At 45.8% G+C, this 22,578-nt stretch overlaps 1 protein-coding gene across 4 annotated transcripts in view; it reads right to left on the bottom strand.

Annotated features, from left to right (window-relative positions):
• Positions 1-1,069: 1,069 nt before the first annotated feature.
• The window catches only part of LOC121578125 (centrosomal protein of 170 kDa-like), a 63,293-nt gene continuing 41,784 nt past the window's right edge, over positions 1,070-22,578 (bottom strand). Inside the window, exons 8-18 of one of the 4 annotated variants that reach the window (XM_045214046.1) lie at positions 22,030-22,500; positions 16,810-17,423; positions 14,763-14,897; positions 11,574-11,709; positions 9,876-11,405; positions 6,151-6,394; positions 4,771-4,951; positions 4,004-4,254; positions 3,799-3,892; positions 3,605-3,656; positions 1,070-3,094 (exon numbers count right to left, since the gene is read on the bottom strand). In XM_045214046.1, the coding sequence (XP_045069981.1) occupies positions 2,838-3,094; positions 3,605-3,656; positions 3,799-3,892; positions 4,004-4,254; positions 4,771-4,951; positions 6,151-6,394; positions 9,876-11,405; positions 11,574-11,709; positions 14,763-14,897; positions 16,810-17,423; positions 22,030-22,500 (3,965 nt within the window). In that variant the 3' untranslated portion in view covers positions 1,070-2,837. Of the gene's footprint in view, positions 3,095-3,604; positions 3,657-3,798; positions 3,893-4,003; positions 4,255-4,770; positions 4,952-6,150; positions 6,395-9,875; positions 11,409-11,573; positions 11,710-14,762; positions 14,898-16,809; positions 17,424-22,029; positions 22,501-22,578 lie in introns of all 4 variants that reach the window. The other 3 variants (XM_045214045.1, XM_041892244.2, XM_045214047.1) reach the window with 3 other exon arrangements.

Raw genomic sequence — 22,578 nt, 5'->3', positions numbered from 1 at the left:
AGACTCGTGGGGAGCAACCAGATTGTGGCCTGTGGCGTGGGTGTTGTCCTTGAGAAGATATTGGCTCTGTCCATTGTTCTTGCATAGGAACAGCATTGATTGAAAACAAGCTCCTAACATTAAAATGGGTCATATTTACTACGACAGTAGGGGTTTGTTAAAATGCCCCACGTTCGGTCTGAACATTAACATGCATGGCTTGCGGTACGGTTTATCTTTCAAAAAGAAGGTTAAATTGATACACACCTTGATAGGGTTAGTGTTCCCACACAGCCAGGTCTCCATGTTACAGCTCTTGTTCAAGGAAAACAGGCGGAAGACAAGAGGCGACCACCTGTGCTAATTCGCTATCTAGCATGTTACGAACACTTGTGTCTAAGCGTAGTTTTGTCGGTTGGAGGCACCCATATCTGTATGTATCTGTAACTGCTTCGGTAAGTGTATCTTTTTTATTTGAAGGATTCTTTCTCGCTGATGAAAAATAAGGGCCATATGTTTCGAAAGCCATATCGCAAGCGATGATTGTTATTAAAAGTTCAAACACAGCGTCGGGATTGTAGTTCACATGAGGCAGTAGTGGACGAAGCTAGTGGCTGAGAATTGTAAGGAGGAGGCAGAATACCGCCTATAGTTTTCGAGAGCCAGTTACGAACCTGAGTCTTCAAAGAGTACAGGGTTAGCCTGCTGAGCTAAATCCCAGGCAGTAGCTCTGGGAGCTAACACAAGTCTTCAAGTCAGCAATCAAGTTTTCAAGATATGTAACTTTCAAAATACAGAAATGTTCCCCTTATGATGCATTTTGTATCATAAGCCGAAGATTTCTGTATGATATCTGTATTTTGAAAGTTACATATCTTGAAAACGTGATTGCTGACAAGCAAAACATTTTGGGACTATGTCAACAATGGACTAATGAAAGAAAAAGGTGAAAACAAATCATCATCAGTGTAAAGGTGAGTCTAAAAACTGTTGAGTATGAAAAACACATGAGTCACCATGAAATAGGTGTGCAAATTATAACTCATTGAATACCAACCTGTCTTGTTTCTCCAGCAAAAATCCATGTAAATAAGGAAAGAATCACAACGTTTTATTTAATTGAAAATAAGTAACATAACAAAAAACATAACACATGAATTGCAACAATAAAATACATTGAATTAACAACAAAATAAATAAAATGGTGGTTTATACAAAACATGAAACAGAAAAGTAAAACACTGATAAGATAAATGTGTAAACTTTCAAATTAACAACAAAAGTGTACCGAGCACTTCATTATTCCCATAACTTTCTTTTTAAAATGTAATATACTGACAAACAGAGGATAGGTACAGAGGCATCTCATTCTGATATCAGCTGTTCAATGTTGCTTTTGTCCTTTTGTATCCTAAAACCACTCTTGAAGAGCCTTTGACACATTTCACAAATTATACAATTTCAGCCCACTACTTGATGATTCCTCATCTTTAAAAACATCATGCCATTCTACTATTCAAACTTGGCACTTAGTGACATCAAGGTCTGTATATGAAGCAGAAAAGTTGGAGAGCATGTCTTCTGGTACCTAACTTCACTATTGCTAAAGTATCTAAATACTGTTGCACTATCTTGAATACATTTTATACTACGACACATAACTTTACATGGAAAGGCTTGTAAAATGGTCAGGCTAACCCTTCAATAAGGAACTAAAGAGAAGCAGCAAACTCAATGAGGATGTCTAGTCTAAACACACATACTGTATGAGTACATGAAAACACCCTCCCTTATGGAAATGTAGAATAGTGAGCGATTCAATGTCAGCAAAAGGCTTGCTATAGAAGTCAAATGACTTATGATCATCATTCATACATGTAGTAATGACAGTGGTTGAAGCTTTGGCAGTAACTTTTTTCTTTAACGACAGTGGTTACAGCTAATGAACCTTTGACGGTAACTTCGTTCCAGTCATGTTGTCTGATACAATTTCAAATACCTATTTAAAGTCCTTGTAAATCAACACTAAACAGACAGAGGTCCTTTTGATAGAAGACCCACCAGCTCTCTCCAACCAAGGCCATTCAGGGTGTACATCTTATAAACTATTATGTACTCCAGAAGAGCATGTTACTGTATGAAGTACTAAAGTAAAGAGGAGGGATTCAGAACAGCCCAAGCTGAAAAAGATCCGGTCATCGTCAGATTTTCGTTTTCACTTCCAGTTTACAAAGATACCGCATAGTCGTAACAGGAAAAATATAAAGTAATGCAAATAATATGAAATATGTTATTCAGGTCAAGGACCAGGCTTAAGGGCTCTACACAGTCTACACAAACGGAGCCAACGGAGGTCTGTTTGCGTCGCGTTCCAAAAATCGGCTCTGTTTCACCTGTGTAGACCCCTTTAGGCTACATACAAGCATTACTGTACTGTAACATAGTTTAAAATGGTACTGTAACAGTCTTAAACAGTTTCAAACCGTATCAAAAAATGTTTTTGTGTGAATTGCATTTCACCATAACAATATATATGATTCTCTGGGTACAGAAATGCTCAGAGAAGTTGAAATGTAGTATTTAAGACAAATTTGTGCAGAAAATAGATAGAAAACAGATTACCTGCAAAACAGAAATTCAAAATACAATAAGTAACATTTCATGAGTTTGCTCCACAGTACACTTATTTCACTTTTAGAAACTTGGTTCACATAAAAAAAAAACGATTTACTGTTAGCTTTGGTAGGTTACTGGCTATAGGGTGGTGGGTGTTCATTCAGAAATATTTAAAAAGAGGGGAAATTGTTATTTGAGGCAGGTGTTCTATATACGAAGCATCGCAGAGGGTGGGAACCTCCTCACTTCTGAGTGATGGCACTCTCTTCTCCACTCGGGTGGATGTGGTTGAAGTGCAGGCTTCCCAGGTCTCTGGCTGACCCAGATCCTGACCCCTCAGTGGGGGCCGAGGAGGCGGTGTGGCCCTTGGCTGCAGGGCCTGGGAGGCTCTTCTGGGGCCCCTGAGAACCAGGAGAGGGCTTGGGTGTAAGGGGGCTGGTCAGGCCAAGGCTGCTCAGGGCATCCAGGGTGCCGTCAGGATCTACCATGACATTTATCACTGTATGAGAAATACAGGAGAATGGTTGAAAAATATGAGCTTGTGTTTGGTTGTGATCATATATGTTGAAGCAGGTGGAATGCATGTTGTGAAACTAATGTGTGTATAAGTCTGAATCTATTAGCAATGCACACTCCTCTCACCTTGGTCTGCCGTGCTGTCTCACCTTGGTCTGCCGTGCTGTCTCACCTTGGTCTGCGTGCTGTCTCACCTTGGTCTGCCGTGCTATCTCACCTTGGTCTGCCGTGCTGTCTCACCTTGGTCTGCCGTGCTATCTCACCTTGGTCTGCCGTGCTGTCTCACCTTGGTCTGCCGTGCTATCTCACCTTGGTCTGCCGTGCTATCTCACCTTGGTCTGCCGTGCTATCTCACCTTGGTCTGCCGTGCTATCTCACCTTGGTCTGCCGTGCTATCTCACCTTGGTCTGCCGTGCTATCTCACCTTGGTCTGCCGTGCTATCTCACCTTGGTCTGCCGTGCTATCTCACCTTGGTCTGCCGTGCTATCTCACCTTGTAGCTGCTTCTCCACTCTCTTCAGCTCCAAGACGATAGAGGAGATCTCCTATTCCAAGAGATGTAAGGGGAAGTCCGTTGCATGAGAGAGGAATATACGTTTCTTCCTTATAAAAGCTGCTTTGTTATGATGCATTATTTATAAAATAAAATTAATGAAAAAATACATTTACAAGCTGTTTTTTACTTACCTTGTTGGAGGTTTTGAGGAGTGGTATGTCGCTCTCAGATCGGAGTTTGCTCTCAATCTCATCCCAATTCCTGTCCTTGTCTTTGAACAATATCCTGGAAAAATCATAGTTCATAGAGGTAAGACTTGCTTTGCTAATATCTCCTTGATCTCTTGTGAATGTCAGATATACAGATATAAACAACATTAAAGAGCTTGACTGTTACCGTATTTTTCCTGCTGTTTTGTCAACAGACTGTCTGATTTTGGCTGACAGCTGAGAGACAGATGTGAGCAGCAGACTGTCCAACACCGCCTCATCTCTGTTCCATGTGCGTCTGCGGAGGGCAGAGTCCAGGCTGTCTGGGGCGCGGGGGCGGAGCTCCACAGGGTGTCCGTTTATCTCAGAGGCCTTGTTCTGCACCATGGGAAGGATCTTCCTGAAGTTGAGGCTCTCGTCAAACACACGGTCAACCAGCTATGAGGGGAAGAGGGGGTCAGTTATATGTGGCAGCTGTATGATTGCTGTGGTTTCCACAACTTAACCATGACTGGAACATTTATACTGTCTCTACTCTGTATTCATGTGTACTATCACTATGCTACAGATTATCCAGGTTATCATAGTGATGAGTTGGATGAATTAGGTATTAAAGAAGTTAGCAGAGAAAGGTCAATGAAAGCTTGTTAAGAAAATGTAAATACACACACCCTTTAGTTATATCTGATCAGTATATAGCATACTCAAAATGGGATTGAGGAAAGCTCAAAGCATTATGCCAGTTCACAGTCCACACCTTCTGCAGCAGGTCAAAGCCAAAGTGAAGCTGAAGCAGTATGTTGAGCGTTAGTAGTGGACGGAAGGAAGGAAGGAAGGAATAAAGTCAAACACCTCCTGAAATCCCTCCTGCATGCCCTCTTGAGTTCCCTCCTGCGTTCCCTCCTGAAAGCCCTCCTGAATGCCCTCCTCCATTCCCCCCTGCGTGCGGCCTACCTCTTCGCGGGTGTCGATGGCGGAGCCGGGCGTGGTGGCGGCGGTGCTGACCGTGGTGCTGGGAGCCGTGCCAGAGGAGCTGACCGAGTCGATCTCGCCGGCCACGTCGTGGATCTCACGGGCGAGGATGGCCAGGTCCTTGGTCAGGTCTTGACTGATCCTACGCACACAGGGAAATAACCTATGATACATCAGGGCTGCTGGAACACTTCTCTAAATCAGTACACACAAACGGATAACTCACAATGATACATTATTACCTAAGAGTACTCATTAGACATTGAGGAACGTCTGCGTGTCAGCCTCATCAAAAAGCACATAGCCTACTGTATAATGAATTGACGCAGCACATAGAACCATTCTAAAGATTGGCCACTAGATGGAGGTAAGACCATTTTCAATTTGAATTGACAATATTCACTTGTAAATGACAATATCTTACACAAGCATTTTATGCAAGGAACCTGAACTTCAAAATGTTTAAGAGCTGCTCACGACAACATAATGTTAGCCTCCATTACCTTCAATACCCTTATCTGATGCAGGTCCTTTCTTTTGTAAGAAATGCCTTGTGCTTGCTCTACGAGGCAGTATGAATCTATCCTTTTCTCACTGCCCAGTTCAGTCACCCTGTGACTACTAGGTCAAGTGGAAGATATGCAGGCTGAGGAAGGGTGCAGGGGAGAGAGGAGAGACCGTGGCTGACGAGAAGCCAGCCTTCCCATGAAGGAGCTGTATTTCTAAGGTGGCATCCCACTGGGCACATACTGTATGTCAGTTCAACGTCTAGTTTTGATTTACATTTGGTTGAGTTGTCAACTGACATGAATTCAACGTGAACTCAACAAAACATTTCACCATGTCATTTAAGTTATAGCTTGGGTGAAAAAAAGAGGAGATTCCCTTACGTTGATGACTGAAAAAATCCAATCAGTTTTCCACGTTGATTCAACGTTATCACACGTAACTTTTTTTTGTGGGAACAATGTTGATTCAACTAGTTTTTGCCCAGTGTGATGGTTCAATCTCATGAACATCATACTATGTGAAAGTACCAAGTGAGTTGGGAACCATTTATTACAGCTTGACAAAACAGAGCACCTCAGTTAGAGTGGACTAACTAAAGATAACAGTTGTTTAATGAGAGAGAAAACACTAACCTATTCGTTGGGCTGCCGCATCTCCAGATCATATTTACCAATTGTGCCATGTCCATGAGGCATATAAACTGAACTGAGCTTCCTTGTGGATTAAAATACAAATATTTGTAATATGAATGAGTAAAAGTAGGTGGGTTATTTTCTGTGTGTTTGTGTGTGTGTACCCATGCAGTCGTGTGTATGCATGTGTGAGTTTGTATACGTTTCAGTAGATGAGTACCTGGCGATCTCCTCGCTGTGAGCACTCCAGTCCTTGACGTACTCCTCCTGTTGTTCTCTCATGCGGTGTTTGAGGACCACGCCTCCAGGGCTATCCTGACCAGAGTTAAGCCTGCTGGTGGTACCCCTCAGGACCGGGTGTGGGCGCAGGGGGCGCCCGGGTTTGGGGGAGTTCCTGTTGGAGCCAAACTCCTCCTCGGAGGTGGATCCATACTCTGGGGGCAGCCGTCTCCACCTGTTAGACGCTAAGGTCAGGGAGAAAGATACCGTTATCAAGAGATAATTGTGTTGCATTTGAGGTCATTTCAGTCATTCAGAAAGCACCGGATGCTCACATTGGCCTTTACTACTATAGCCCATAGAAACGCATTGAATAACACATTCATTTTGAAGTGTCTGTCCTCTATCTAGGAGATATAAGAAAGCTCAGGAAATATTTTTGTTTTTTTGGACACATATTTAACCCATTACTTTTGTTGTCACAAAACTACCTCCATACTTCCATTCATTTGTATGGGTTACCTTCAGACGAGTCCCGTGACACTTGTGGGGGTCGTAGAGTAAAATGGAGAACACCATCGTGTTCGTAATAGTTTGTAGGCTTTTCAGTTGAAGGTGTTCTATTTCCATAATGATGCAAATAATATAAATGATGCAATTTCGAGACTGTATCTGAAATGAAAGGCTATCATTTGACGAGTTCGTGTTAATAATGTCATTATTAGGAACAATGATAAACACCAGTTAAAAAGTCAGACTGATTCCGTCAGCTGACAGACAACAAAAGCATCCAACGATGGCGCCCCATTACCCAAGTATCAAACAGGAAGGGATGGTCATCTGGCGCCCCATTACCAAAGTTAAATCTAGAATCGGTTTCCTATTTCGCAACAAAGCCTCCTTCACTCATGCTGCCAAACATGCCCTCGTAAAACTGACTATCCTACCGATCCTTGACTTCGGCGATGTCATTTACAAAATAGCCTCAAACACTCTACTCAGCAAATTGGATGTAGTCTATCACAGTGCCATCCGTTTTGTCTCCAAAGCCCCATATACTACCCACCACTGTGACCTGTACGCTCTTGTTGGCTGGTCCTCACTACATATTCGTCGCCAAACCCACTGGCTCCAGGCCATCTATAAATCACTGCTAGGCAAATCCCCGCCTTATCTTAGCTCATTGGTCACCATAGCAACACCCACCCGTAGTATGCGCTCCAGCAGGTATATCTCACTGGTCATCCCCAAAGCCAACACCTCCTTTGGCCGCCATTCCTTCCAGTTCTCTGCTGCCAATGACTGGAACAAATTGCAAAAATCTCTGAAGCTGGAGACACTTATCTCCCTCACTAACTTTAAGCATCAGTTGTCAGAGCACCTTACCGATCACTGCACCTGTACACAGCCCATCTGAAATTAGCCCGCCCAACTACCTCATCCCTATATTGTTATTTATTTTGCTCATTTGTACCCCAGTATCTCTATTTGCACATCATCTCTTGCACATCTATCATTCCAGTGTTAATACTAATTGTAATTATTTTTCACTATAGCCTATTTATTGCCTTACCTCCATAACTTGCTACATTTGCACACACTGTATATATATTTTCTGTAGTATTTTTGACTTTATGTTTTGTTTTACCCCATATGTAACTCTGTGTTGTTGTTTTTATCGCACTGCTTTGCTTTATCTTGGCCAAGTCGCAGTTGTAAATGAGAACTTGTTCTCAACTGGCTTACCTGGTTAAATAAAGGTAAAAAATAAATAAAAATTACCCAAGCATCAAACAGGAAGGGATGGACATCTGGCGCCCCATTACCCAAGCATCAAACAGGATGGGATGGTCATCTGGCGCCCCATTACCCAAGCATCAAACAGGAAGGGATGGTCATCTGGCGCCCCATTACCCAAGCATCAAATAGGAAGGGATGATCATCTGGCCCCCATTACCCAAGCATCAAACAGGAAGGGATGGTCATCTGGCGCCCCCTTACCCAAGCATCAAACAGGAAGGGATGGACATCTTGGATAACATATTAAGCCATTGTTTCTTACAAAGTCACATCTGCGCCAAATGTATCCTGGACAGTGTTGACCAAATGCACTCTCTCTAGATTTCAAATATATCAATTGGATTCACTGTAATAACATATTAATAACTACATGACAAGTCCCTAAACAACAGAGCCCAGTGCTGATCACAACATTGCTCATGTCTTGCATCAGCAATGAGGTTAGATTCCCTCAGTAACAAGTGGCTTAATCTGTTTGGCTCTGTATCGCCAATTAATATTCACTAAAAGATCAGTCAGCTTTTGGCCAATAACAATGTCACTTCTAGCCAATTTGAAACTTGTGGCCATAGTATTTAGATCAGGGCTCTCCAACCCTGTTCCTGGAGAGCAACCCTCCTGTAGGTTTTCGCTCCAACCCCAGTTGTAACTAGCCTGGTTCAGCTTATCAACCAGCTAATTATTAGAATCAGGTGTGCTAGATTAGAGTTGAAGTGAAAACCTACAGGACGGTAGCTCTCCAGGAACAGGGTTGGAGTGAAAACCTACAGGACGGTAGCTCTCCGGGAACAGGGTTGGAGTGAAAACCTACAGGACGGTAGCTCTCCGGGAACAGGGTTGGAGTGAAAACCTACAGGACGGTAGCTCTCCGGGAACAGGGTTGGAGTGAAAACCTACAGGACGGTAGCTCTCCGGGAACAGGGTTGGAGTGAAAACCTACAGGACGGTAGCTCTCCGGGAACAGGGTTGGAGTGGAAAACCTACAGGACGGTAGCTCTCCGGGAACAGGGTTGGAGTGAAAACCTACAGGACGGTAGCTCTCCGGGAACAGGGTTGGAGTGAAAACCTACAGGACGGCAGCTCTCCGGGAACAGGGTTGGAGTGAAAACCTACAGGACAGTAGCTCTCCGTGAACAGGGTTGGAGAGCCCTGGTTTAGGCTAACTAAGTCTAACTGACTTAGACAGTTCCAATAAGTTTTAAGGTTGGAGTACAGCATTAGGCTCATCATTGTAGTGGCAGATTGAGGGGAGGGAGCACACACTAAACACCACCACACCACACACACACACACACACACACACACACACACACACACACACACACTAAACACCACCACACCACACACACACACTAAACACACAGAGCTCTCTTTGGTACAGTACCCATGAGCTCCTCCTCTGAAGGGTCAGGCTCAGGCTGAGGGCTCTCTGAACAGGACTCAGACAATGAGAGTGATTTACACTGACCACAACACACACAGAGACAAGGACAAATACTGACCACAACACACACAGAGACAAGGACAAATACTGACCACAACACACACACGGACAAGGACAAACACTGACCACAACACACACATGGACAAGGACAAATACTGACCACAACACACACACACGGACAAGGACAAGGACAAACACTGACCACAACACACACAGAGACAAGGACAAACACTGACCACAACACACACATGGACAAGGACAAACACTGACCACAACACACACAGAGACAAGGACAAACACTGACCACAACACACACATGGACAAGGACAAACACTGACCACAACACACACACGGACAAGGACAAATACTGACCACAACACACACATGGACAAGGACAAACACTAACCACAACACACACACGGACAAGGACAAACACTGACCACAACACACACATGGACAAGGAGATGAGAACATGATCTCACCTGAGGGAGTGCTGTGGACGGAGGAGCTGATTCTGGCCTTGGCCTCGGTCAGCTTGGACACACTGTTGGCCCTCATGCGATGAGCCAGTTTGTTGTCGGTGGGGGTGGAGGAGCGGAGGCCCAGGCGCAGGGCGGTCTCTGCAGACAGGCGAGGGGAGGATGTGTTGCTCCGGCCCACTATACACTCTGAGTCACTACGGGCAGAGATGGAGCCCAGCCGCGTCCTCCTGGGCTGGGCCAGCATGTCTAGCCGCGAGGTGGTTTTACGACCGGATGGAGGCTTGGACGTGGAACTGGTGGTGGACACCTCGGAGGCCACAGACATCCTGTCTGTATCGGGCAGGTCCGTGTCGGATGTGTCCCCCAGCCGGGCCCGGCGGAGCAGGGAGGTTCTGGTAGGCCGTGGCTGGGGCAGAGAGGCCTGTTTCCCCAGGGAGGAAGCTGTGGCGGCCTGGAGGGTCTTACTGGTCTTACTGGAGCTGGTCTTGCTGCTGGATTTGGCCTCCAGTTTGGAATGTAGCAGGTCATCAGTAGAGGTGAAGTGGCTGCGGCCGTGCGAGTGACTATACAAACTCTCCTGGTCAGAGGAGAGGATGTCAGAGATGGGGAAGGAAGAGGTCTGGTCGTCATCTGTGAGGTCCTGGGAGGGTTGGCGTGCCCGCGAGGAGGCAGGCTGGACGGAGCGGCGGGCATCTGGCCGGCTAGTTTTGGTTTTTCTCTCCAGGCGCTCGCGGGCGTTGGTGCTGGCAGCGGTTTTGGAGGATGAGCTCAGGTGGCTCTTCTCCTTGTGCAGGCTGCTGAGGGAGCGGCGTTTCTGGTGGGCTGCTTTCTTCTCTCCCTCTCCTGCTGCCTGGCTGTAGGTGCTGGCCGTGTCCACGTCTGACTCAGGGGAGATGGAGCCTGCCCGTTTGGCTCTGTCCAGCTTGTTCTCGTCCCTCAGCTTGGCCTCCAGGAAGGCCATGACAGCCTCTGTGTCCTTCAGCAGGGTGGCTGTGTCCATGCTGCGCTCGTGGCCCAGGTTACCGGCACCACCTTTGATCCGAGGGATCAGCTCGATGGGCACCACACCACTGGGCTTCTCGATGGTGAAGCTGCCCTGGCGGACCAGGGGCTTGACCCCTGACCTCTCCCCCCCGTCCCCTCCTCCTTTGCTATGGTGCTGAATCCTGTCCTCCGCCCGCCTCCTCCTCTCCTCTGACCTCTTCTCACTGCTGCTCATAGGTCTGAGAGAGGGCTTGGAGGATGCCTGTAGCGGGGCCTTGGTCTGGTTCATCATATCCCCCTCCTCTATGGAGGTGAAGCACGCCCCGACTCCTTTATGCTCCACCTGCCTCTCCTTCTCCTGGGGCTCCGTGTCCTGTTTCTCCCCGATCTCTGAGCGATGCAGGCCCAGGCCACACAAGCTCTTCCCTGGCTTGGCCCGGGGGTCGTCGATGGGGAGCTGGGGGAGGGTCCTGCGTTTACGCTCGGTGAGACTGGAGGTGGCAGAGCTGGCGCTTCGGATGGACACGCCCGACTCAAAGGCATCCGCTTCTGGAAGAAATAGTAAAGCTACATTTCTTAATCAAATTAAATAAATATTTCACCCAACTCAACCATAGTAATTTAGTGTCATTATGTGAAGAAAATACACCTTAGCTAAGACTGATGCAGATCCACATTAGCCTGATTTTGGTAAATATAGGAGCCCTACTGTACCTCTCTGCTGATGGACGAAGGCAGGTGACTCCGCACCAGACCCCTCTGGGTCGGTTCTGGTGTTGTTAGCAGCTGGACTGGCCCACTGAGACACCCAGTGACTACTGCCCACTGCCACCGGGTCCTCAGACATACTCTGACAGGAGAGAAGAGAGCGCAGACACAGTTAGCCTAGTCTCTTGTCAGACTCATTTAGAGAAACAGCGGCTGTGGGAAAAGACTACAGTTAACCTAGCAAATCAACCGGATCACTGCTACTGGTCACCTAGAGCTGGAGGGAGTATTCACATGTAGCGGAGAACACAGACGACAACTCTTCTGCCATTCGTTCACTTCCGAATGGTCTTATGTTTAAGTGATGAGCCTGAGGAGTTATCATATTCAAGTTGTGGAGAAGTACAGATCAGGGTTGGGTTATAAAAAAATATCAGAAACTTTGAACATCCCACGGAGCACCATTAAATCTATTATTAAAAAATTGAAAGAATATGGCACTACAACAAACCTGCCAAGAGAGGGCCGCCCACAGTGAAGCATGGTGGTGGCAGCATCATGCTGTGGGGATGTTTTTCATCGGCAGGGACTGGGAAACTGGTCAGAATTGAAGGAATGATGGAGGCGCTAAATACCTCAAATCTTTCTCTCAACCTGTGTGCAACTACGTTGTAAACTTTCATTCATAGGCTAGGTTGTAGCAACCTTATGATGTGTATAGGGAAGATTTGAGTATCATGTCGTAGCCTAAACCTATCGATGTTACATTGAACTGGGTGAATGGAATATGAATGACAGTCATCCAATATGCTGTAATAGAAATAAGGCCATGTTCATAAAAAATAAATGATCGTCCTCCCTCATCTTAAACGGCACCGACCACAAATGGATCCCAATATATATCAGATAGACTTTGTAGACTATACTAGACTGTTGTAGACTGTACTAGACTGTTGTAGACTATACTAGACTGTTGTAGACTATACTAGACTGTTGTAGACTATACCAGACGGTTGTAGACTATACTAGACTGTTGTGGACTATACCAGACTGTTGTAGACTATACTAGACTGTTGTAGACTATTGTAGACTATACTAGACTGTCGTAGACTATACTAGACTGTCGTGGACTATACTAGACTGTTGTGGACTATACCAGACTGTTGTAGACTATACCATACTGTTGTAGACTATACTAGACTGTTGTAGACTATTGTAGACTATACTAGACTGTCGTAGACTATACTAGACTGTTGTAGACTATACTAGACTGTTGTAGACTATACTAGACTGTTGTGGACTATACTAGACTGTTGTAGACTATACCAGACTGTTGAGGACTATACCATACTGTTGTAGACTATACTAGACTGTTGAGGACTATACCATACTGTTGTAGACTATACTAGACTGTTGTAGACTATACTATACCGTTGTAGACTATACTAGACTATTGTGGACTATACTAGACTGTTGTAGACTATATACAGTCTCCTTCCTCCCCTTGTGCTTGTATAGAACTTGCCAGGAGGGGACAGAGCATCCTTTCTCATCTCTCTATGAACTAGGTCAGACACTGAGTGGCCTACTCTGTGAATAACAAGGAAGCGGGGAGTGCTTGGCTGACACTCCACTACTCCCCTTCCAACAGAGTCATCTTAATGCAATCTGGAGCTCTTGCTTTCCTATGTTTATAGTACAGATGTATGATATTAATTTGATCACCCTGTTGTTGCAGGACATTTTCTGTAGGGCATTCACGTTTTAAAAAGGATTCTAAAGTTTGTAATTTCCACTTTAAAATGTCAGACTTCCTTTGCACCAACTAAAAATGTATAAACTCCTACAAAAATGTCCATTCATTATAATCCACACAATAATTCACATTTCCTGTTGCTGCAGGATTATTATCCTCCTGTGAGAAACTGGTCAACTGTAAATATACTGAACAAAAATATAAATGCAACATGTAAAGTGTTGGTCCCATGCTTCATGAGCTGAAATAAAAGGTCCCAGAAATGTTCTATATGCACAAAAAGCTTATTTCTCTCAAATTGTGTGCGCAAATTTGTTTACATCCCTGTTAGTTAGCATTTATCCTTTGCCAAGATACTCCATCCACCTGACAGGTGTGGCATATCAAGAAGCTGATTAAACAGCATAATCATTATACAGGTGCACCTTGTGCTGGGGACAATAAAAGGCCACTCTAAAATGTGCAGTTTTGTCACACAACACAATGCCACAGATGTCTCAAGTTTTTAGAGAGCGTTCAATTGGCATGCTGACTGCAGGAATGTCCAACTGAGCTGTTGCCAGAGAATTGAATGTTAATTTCTCTGCCATAAGCCGCCTCCAATGTTGTTTAAGAGAATTTGGCAATACGTCCAACCAGCCTCACAACCACAGACCCCGTGTAACAACGCCAGCCCAGGACCTTCACATCCGGCTTCTGCAACTGCGGGATCGTCTGAGGGGAGGTGGGGTGCTGAGGTGTATTTCTGTCTGTAATAAAGCCCTTTTGTGGGGAAAAACTCATTCCGATTGGCTGGGCCTGGCTCCCCAGTGGGTGGGCCTATGCCCTCCCAGGCCCGCCCATGGCTGCGCCCCTGCCCAGTCATGTGAAATCCAGAGATTAGGGCCTAATGAATTTATTTCAATTGACTGATTTCCTTCTATGAATTGTTGCATGTTGCGTTTATATTTTTGTTCAGTATACATAGGCCTCTTTAGACAGGCTTCTTTTGCTCTGTTATGAGGAAATCAGCACTAGCATTGGTCACTTTTTGTGATCTCTGCCTCTCATTCCTGCCCACTGGGCACAGCCGTCAAATTCAACGTCTATTCCACACTGGTTCCACGTAATTTCATTGACAATACGTGGAAACAACATTGATTCAACCACTGTGTGTCCAGTGGGTGGTTTGTGCATCATTCTCCTCAGAAAATTTAAACAATGGTCTTCAGAGGCTGTCCCGTCCCTGAGAAGGAATCTGAGGGTCAGGGAAAGAGACAGCGAGTGACTCTACCCAAGTATGTCAGGGCCATAATAATGAATCTCAGTGATGGTTCCATTTCTCAAGCATCACGTCACTGAATGAGATACATGCTATCAGGTTTTGGTAGCCTGGTGACTATGATGAGATGATGAGATTGGGTGTAATCATTATTGTCTCTATGGAAGGGGTGTTTTACCTTGGATGGAAGGCAGCTTGGTTTCACACTTTCTCCCGTCTCTGTGGCCTTCCTCTCCTTCCCTCCTCCTCCTCCCTGTTGGAGTTCTACTGGTCCTGAGACAGACGGATCCTGGTTCTGCTCCACCCCAAACACCTGAGTATCAAGGTAATAAAGGGCTACATGACTTTTCAGTGTAGTCTACTCCATAGACAAAGGTGGCTGATATTGGACCAACATGAGGGCCAGTTGGATTAAAGCACTGCCCCACACACTTCATACATCCACACAAGGCCAGTGCTATGGTAACGGCACTGGAAACAACACACATTACAGCCATGTAGAAAGACAGGGAGCAGTGTGCCAATTAGTGTGTTAGCTAATTATAGGAATTACCATAATCACACTTCTAGTTTAGAGAAGACTACCCAGTCTAAGCTCTACATAAAACTGACAACCAATGCCTGCCCCCCCCCAACCCACTCCCCTCAATCCAGGCCCCAAATACCATATTTTAAGTCCCATATACATGTTTAATGAATTTAAATTTTACATATCAGGGCTACATGTTTAAGAGTTTAAACTGAGTTTATTTGGGGGAATCTTAAGCCCCGCCCCAGCAGTAAACCCTTCTCTACTTCCGAGACTTTCCCTTTTAGAAATATTTTCATTCAGCATGAGAAAGCATGCAGGTAGTTGTAACATGAGCAAATCCCTGGAGCACTATCGAATCATGGAGAGAGCTTGATGGTGAGCCTCAAAATGCCATTTGGAGCCCATTAGATTAGCTCTACAGCAGTATGTAACATGGCATGCTGTGATCAGACTGAGCACTACACTCTTAGAAAAAAGCTTCCAAAAGGGTTATTTGGCTGTCCCAATAGGATAACTATTTTTGGTTCAAGGTAGAACCCTTTTTGGTTTTATGTAGAACCCTCTGTGGAAAGGGAACCCAAAAGGGTTCTTTTAAAGGGGTACAGTCCCAAAATGTTTTGCATGTCAGCAATCAAGTTTTCAAGATATTGGACTTTCAAAAAGCTAATTGTAACTTGCCACATGATGATGCAAAATGCATCATATGATGAAAAACGCATGATGATGTGGCAAGTTCAAATGTACTTATATCTTGACAGCTTGATTGCTGACATGCAAAACATTTTGGGACTGTATGAACAGTGGACTAATGAAAAAAATACAAAAATATAATTTTTGAGTGGATTATTCCTTTAAAGGATTTATGAATGAGTCTTATGTGGTTTTAATTGTGTTTTTTAATGATGGCAGCTGTTACACTGGATTGTGCCAGCCAAAAAGGGTTCTACTATGGGGACAGCCGAAGAACCCTTTTAGGTTCTAGATAGCACCTTTTTTCTAAGAGTGTATGATAGCCCACTCTCAATGTGTATGGCTGTTCAAATGAGCTAATCCTAATTAGAACAGAGAGACTTGAGGGAAATAGATCTCCATCTCAGGGTGAGACATACCATTTCCTAATCCTAACAGTAACATCTCTTTATTTCTATACCATTGAAAATGTGTGTATTAGTGAAAGTGCCTGATCAAGACCTTCAGTGTACAAAAATTTGAAAGGATTTTTTGATTAAATATTGTAATTGTATTTTAAATAGTCTCGTAATGACCACATTCAGTTGGAAATTAAATACATTACAAAATGAAATCCAATTTCCCTTTACCCATGGGTCACAGAGGATCAGAGGACATAGTCAAATGCTTTTCATATGGAAAATAGCGATGTAATAAATCATTATGACAGATCATTACAGCTCAAATGCTCAGCATGCTTAGTGGGCGGATATTTCAGAAAACTGAAGAAAAATAACATGCCCTTTGAATGCCCTGCTCAATAAAGTTAATTAAATTACGTTAATTCAAGACACGTAGAACTTGGCCATTCTTACATTCAAACCAAGTCAGCTTTCCTACATGCAATTCAGATAATATAAAAAATTAAATAACATTCGTATTCCTTACGTTTTTCACAGCAACCCAACCCACAATGATAAATCCTTGAGCTGACTGTGAATATACATCAGAAAGCTGACCATACCTTGTCTATCATGCGCCTTGCCTCCTCCTCCTCAGGGTTGCGGTTCTCCAGCTCGATGGTGTAGGTTCCCTTATCACTCTGGTTGTCCTCCTGCTCCCTGTCCTCCTGCTCCCTGTCCCCCTGGGACCGAGGGGTCCTCTGACCCTCCTCACTGGGGCTGGGCTCAGTGGTCTGGTGGCCTGCACTGACCGAGCTCCTCCCTATGCTGTGGTCCTCAGACCGCTGCTTCATCAGCACTCGAGCGGCCGTGGGGGCTCCCGCTATCAGGGCCGCTGATAACGGGGCCTTACTGAAGTCACTGGCTGTGGTCATGGTGGGGGCCTTAGAGTGGGAGGGGGGTGTGGGGCACAGAGCCTCCCCGGCCGCGCCCCTGAGCAGCGGTGCAGTCTGGGAGAAGGAGTAGGAGCGTCGCTTGCGGGGGTTGTCATCGTCGTAGAATTCGATCATGAAAGTAGTCCTGTTGGTCCGGCCCCCCTGACCCCTCTGTCCTCCCTGACCCCCCTGTCCTCCCTGCGCCGACCTCAGCCTCTCCTCCACAGCCAGATGCCGGCTGTCGCAGCGCAGGCCAATCCCGTTCTCAGAGTCACTCTGGGTACCGTCCTCATGCTTGCTGCCTGGGAGGACCAAGACAGGAGGAAAGCACAGACCTGAGTTACTGCACATACAGGAAACACACAACCTATAACCTCTGACCTTTCAACTGCTAATCATGACCTAGAGAGAGATGGACAGATAGACCTCCATAGCCCTCTATGATGGAATCTAATGTCTCCAGACTTCACCCAGCCACAGTACTACTAGCCCTGCCTCCTCAGTGGGTAGAGGGGGAGAGAGGGGGGGGTTGGAGGGTGGAGTAGGAGAAGGAAGGGGGAGAGAGGAAGGGGTTGGAGGCTGGAATAGGAGAAGGAAGGGGGAGAGAGGAGGATGTTTGAGGGTGGAGCAGGTGAAGGAAGGGAGTATTCTTTAGCGGTGGCTCAGAGCATGCAATCAGACATGACAGTGGTGGGTTCAGAGACAGAAATCACCAGGCCACTCTGGAGACAGAGGCCTTTCATGCAGCAGCAGACAAACAGTCTGTTAGGAGCCTCACAGCGCTGCCTGTCTCTGAATGACCAACCCCGCCGGCCCCACATGAGTCAGACTGCATCTCCTCCACGCCACCTCATCACACACAGCACACAGACACATCTAGCAAAAACAACACAGTTAACTCTACTACACAGTACAGAGACAATCAACACAGTTAACTCTACTAAATTTCAAGAAGTTTCTTCAAGTGCAGTCGCAAAAACCATCAAGCGCTATTTTGAAACTGACTCTCATGAGGACCGCCACAGGAAAGGAAGACCCAGAGTTACCTCTGCTGCATAGGATAAGTTAATTAGAGTTACCAGCCTCAGAAATTGCAGCCCAAATAAATGCTTCATAGAGTTCAAGTAACAGACACATCTCAACATCAACTGTTCAGAGGAGACTGCGTGAATCAGGCCTTCGTGGTCGAATTGCTGCAAAGAAACCACTACTAAAGGACACCAATAATAAGAAGAGACATGCTTGAGTCAAGAAACACGAGCAATGGACATTAGACCGGTGGAAATCTGTCCTTTGGTCTGATGAGTCCAAATTTGAGATTTTTGGTTCCAACCGCCGTGTCTTTGTGAGACGCAGAGTAGGTGAACGGATGATCTCTGCATGTGTGGTTACCACCGTGAAGCATGGAGGAGGAGGTGTGATGGTTTTTAGAATTCAAGGCAGACTTTACCAGCATGGCTACCACAGCATTCTGCAGCGATACGCCATCCCATCTGGTTTACGCTTAGTGGGACTATCATTTTTTTTTCAGCAGGACAATGACCCAACACACCTCCAGGCTGTGTAAGGGCTATTTGACCAAGAAGGAGAGTGATGGAGTGCTGCATCAGATGACCTGGCCTCCACAATCACCCGACCTCAACCCAATTGAGATGGTTTAGGATGAGTTGGACCGCAGAGTGAAGGAAAAGCAGCCAACAAGTGCTCAGCATATGTGGGAACTCCTTCAAGACTGTTGGAGAAGCATTCCAGGTGAAGCTGGTTGAGAGAATGCCAAGAGTGTGCAATGCTATCATCAAGGCAAAGGGTGGCTACTTTGAAGAATCTAAAATCTAAAATATATTTTGATTTGTTTAGCACTTTTTTGGTTACTACATGATTCCATATGTGTTATTTCATAGTTGTGATGTCTTCACTATTATTCTACAATGTAGAAAATAGTAAAAATAAAGAAAAACCCTTGAATATGTAGGTGTGTCCAAACCTTTGACTGGTGCTGTATATATCATTTTTCCTTCTTTAGTATGTTCCCCTAACCCTACCATCCCTCTCCTAATTTGGAGTAAACTAATGGACAACAACACTTAGGCTTCTACTTCTAGCTTATACATACTATATACAATTTACCGACAAATAACATAGTTAACTGTAATATAAAATGTAGAAGACAGTCAACAAAACAACAGTTAACCATAGTATACAGCACAGCAGAGTAAACACTCTAACACACAGACAACTGTCAAATGTCAAATCTCCATCACAGTTTTAAAACACACAACATTCACAACACAAACAGGTTAACAGAGACTAAAACCACCAAAACGTAACAGTTATTAACCTGTTGGTTCATTTACGTCACAAACAACAAAGTTAACCCTTACTCTGTAGTGTAAAAGCTACACAGTATCTTCAAGCGGTCCCCATGCACCGACCGGCCCCCTCTCCATCCATTGTGTTTCAGAGACCCACCTGAGAACATGAATATTAACACTCAGCAGCTTCAGGCTCGTCTTGCTTTCCCGTCCACACACACACACAGCTCTCTGTCTCTGGGGCTGATGGCTGCACTGAGCATGCTTCACACACACACAGCTCTCTGTCTCTGGGGCTGATGGCTGCACTGAGCATGCTTCACACACACACAGCTCTCTGTCCCTGGGGCTGATGACTGCACTGAGCATGCGTCACACACACACAGCTCTCTGTCCCTGGGGCTGATGGCTGCACTGAGCATGCTTCACACACACACAGCTCTCTGTCCCTGGGGCTGATGGCTGCACTGAGCATGCTTCACACACACACAGCTCTCTGTCCCTGGGGCTGATGACTGCACTGAGCATGCTTCACATACACACACAGCTCTCTGTCCGTGGGGCTGATGACTGCACTGAGCATGCTTCACACACACACAGCTCTCTGTCTCTGGGGCTGATGGCTGCACTGAGCATGCTTCACACACACACAGCTCTCTGTCTCTGGGGCTGATGGCTGCACTGAGCATGCTTCACACACAGAGTTCTCTGTCCCTGGGGCTGATGGCTGCACTGAACCTGCTTCACACACAGAGTTCTCTGTCCCTGGGGCTGATGGCTGCACTGAGCACCACTGAGCATGCCTCACACACACCTCCAAAGCTCACAGTCCTGACCGCCTGCAGCACGAGAACTCCAACCTCAACACCGACCCCTGTTTCTCCCTCCCCTTGATCCCACAGCTAGACTCCCACAACAGCCTCTGGAAGATACAGCTTCAGAATAAACAGGAGCCTAAAACAGTATGTAGTGTAGCTCAGCCTCTGACTTCACCTTTATATGTGCTATGTGCTTCATAAATCTCCATTTATTCCACTCTGTCTGCACCCCACCCCCCAGACACAGTTATCGCACACCACAAATTAGCACCCATTTAATTAGCCAGCTCCAAAGAGTAGCACTCTCTCCTGAGTTCTTTCAAACAGCGTCCCACAGCAAAATGACCATACTCAGCAGTTAGAAGAGGTACACACAGAGAGAGAGAGAGAGAGAGAGAGAGAGAGAGAGAGAGAGAGAGAGAGAGAGAGAGAGAGAGAGAGAGAGAGAGAGAGAGAGAGAGAGAGAGAGACCTACCTGAAAAGTGCCTTACCAGACAGAGATAGTGTCCAGGCTCCAATTAAAATATGAAACAAAGGAAAAGCACAACTATGTGGATGAATCATTAAGGAGATGGGATGGATGTGGCTTGGCTCCTTGGTGTACAGCAGAAAATGAGTGCCTTAGGCAGGCAGAATGGAGAATGGGGAGGCAGGCAGGCAGGCAGGCAGGCAGGCAGGCAGGCAGGCAGGCAGGCACACAGGTAGCCTACTGTGCCATCCATGCAAAGCTCAGTCAATGGGTGTCAGAGCTGGGAGACGGCTGGGGACTAATCCTGAGGAAGTAGCAAATGTGGCAGAAAATTCTGACTGCTGAGTCTAGTCTCTCTCGGTTTACTGTAAATAATAATAATATGCCATTTAGCAGACGCTTTTATCCAAAGCGACTTACAGTCATGCGTGCATACAATTTTGTGTATGGGTGGTCCCGGGGATCGAACCCACTACCTTGGCGTTACAAGCGCCGTGCTCTAACAGCTGAGCTACAGAGGACCACATGGAGGGCTGAGAGATTTAAGTATGAAGAATCACTAGAATCAGAGTGGTAGGTTGTACATAGAGAGTCATAAGGGTGTGTCTCTGTCACTGATATACAGTACACAGGAGGGTTGGACTTATATTTGCTTCAGGCTGGGGACCTTTATAGAATTACATAAACTGACACTATTTAATATAAGTGACCTTTATAGAATTACATAAACAGATAATATTTGATAAAAGGGACTTTTATTGAATTACTGTACATAAATAGACACTATTTGATATAAGCAACCTTTAAATAATGACATCATATCAGGACAGTGGCAGGTATGGACCATAGAGTAGGTTCCATGACCAGCCTGAGGACAGCGACAGGTATGGGTCAGTGAAGTCTGGTTGATGGTTAATGGTCATTACTGCATCTAATGAGCCGCTATTCTAGGAGTTACTGGGTCAAACACTAGTCTTATTTTAGATGATAAGATACAAAAAGAACAAAACATTTTAGGCTCTGTTTTTAGCGAGTAAGGGATGAGCTTTATTAAGAGGATGCATTTTACAGGATCTCCCAAAAAAACACCCAAATTAACTTAAACGCTCACGGCTCTTAGCAGTAAAACACATGTTGATCAGATCAGCTTAATTGTGAGGTTAGCAAGGCCAGATGTACAACAGTTAGTAGAGGATACTGTAGTGTTGCTATAGGGAGGAAATAAGTGCTGATCTGGCAACAGAAACTGAGGGAGAGAGAAAGACAGGCAGGGATAGAGGGAGGAGAGCAGGCAGGCTGTGGCCCTCACCTTTGAGCCTGTTGAAGTGGATGGGGACATCACTCTTGATGCTCTTTCTGTCCTCCTCCGTGGACTCACTGCACACCATGGGGGGGTCGTTGTGGGCCAGCCAATCAGCCACCTTGCTCTCAGAGGCCATCATGGCGGCCTGCAGGGTGCTGAGGTCCTTGCTGCCCGGCTGGGGGGCCTTCTTAGGCCGGGGCCGGTGGTCTAGAGTCAGGTTGGACACGTGGTCCTTGATCCTGACCTTGCCAGGGGAGGTGTCATCAAACTCGATGGTGAAGGCGTGAGGTGAGGCGTGGCCCTGAGCGCTGGTGGGGGTGGAGGGGGTAGCAGCAGCCCCCTCAATGTCTTTGGTGGGGATCTCATGAATGCTGTCCTCTGCCATCTGAGCCTCTTTGGTGGGGATCTCAAAGTAGCTGGGCTCAGGACCCAGGCCATCCTCCATAGGCCTCTCACTCCTCTTAGGCTCTCTGTCGTCTGTAGATTCATAGAGAGGAGAGGAGAACACTGGGGATCAGTATTTAGCAGTCAGAGGTCACTGGCCCCACATGGGCC

Source organism: Coregonus clupeaformis, unplaced genomic scaffold (assembly GCF_020615455.1).
Source record: "Coregonus clupeaformis isolate EN_2021a unplaced genomic scaffold, ASM2061545v1 scaf0192, whole genome shotgun sequence".
Classification (NCBI taxonomy): domain Eukaryota; kingdom Metazoa; phylum Chordata; class Actinopteri; order Salmoniformes; family Salmonidae; genus Coregonus; species Coregonus clupeaformis.
This window is presented reverse-complemented; position numbering and strand designations above follow the sequence as displayed.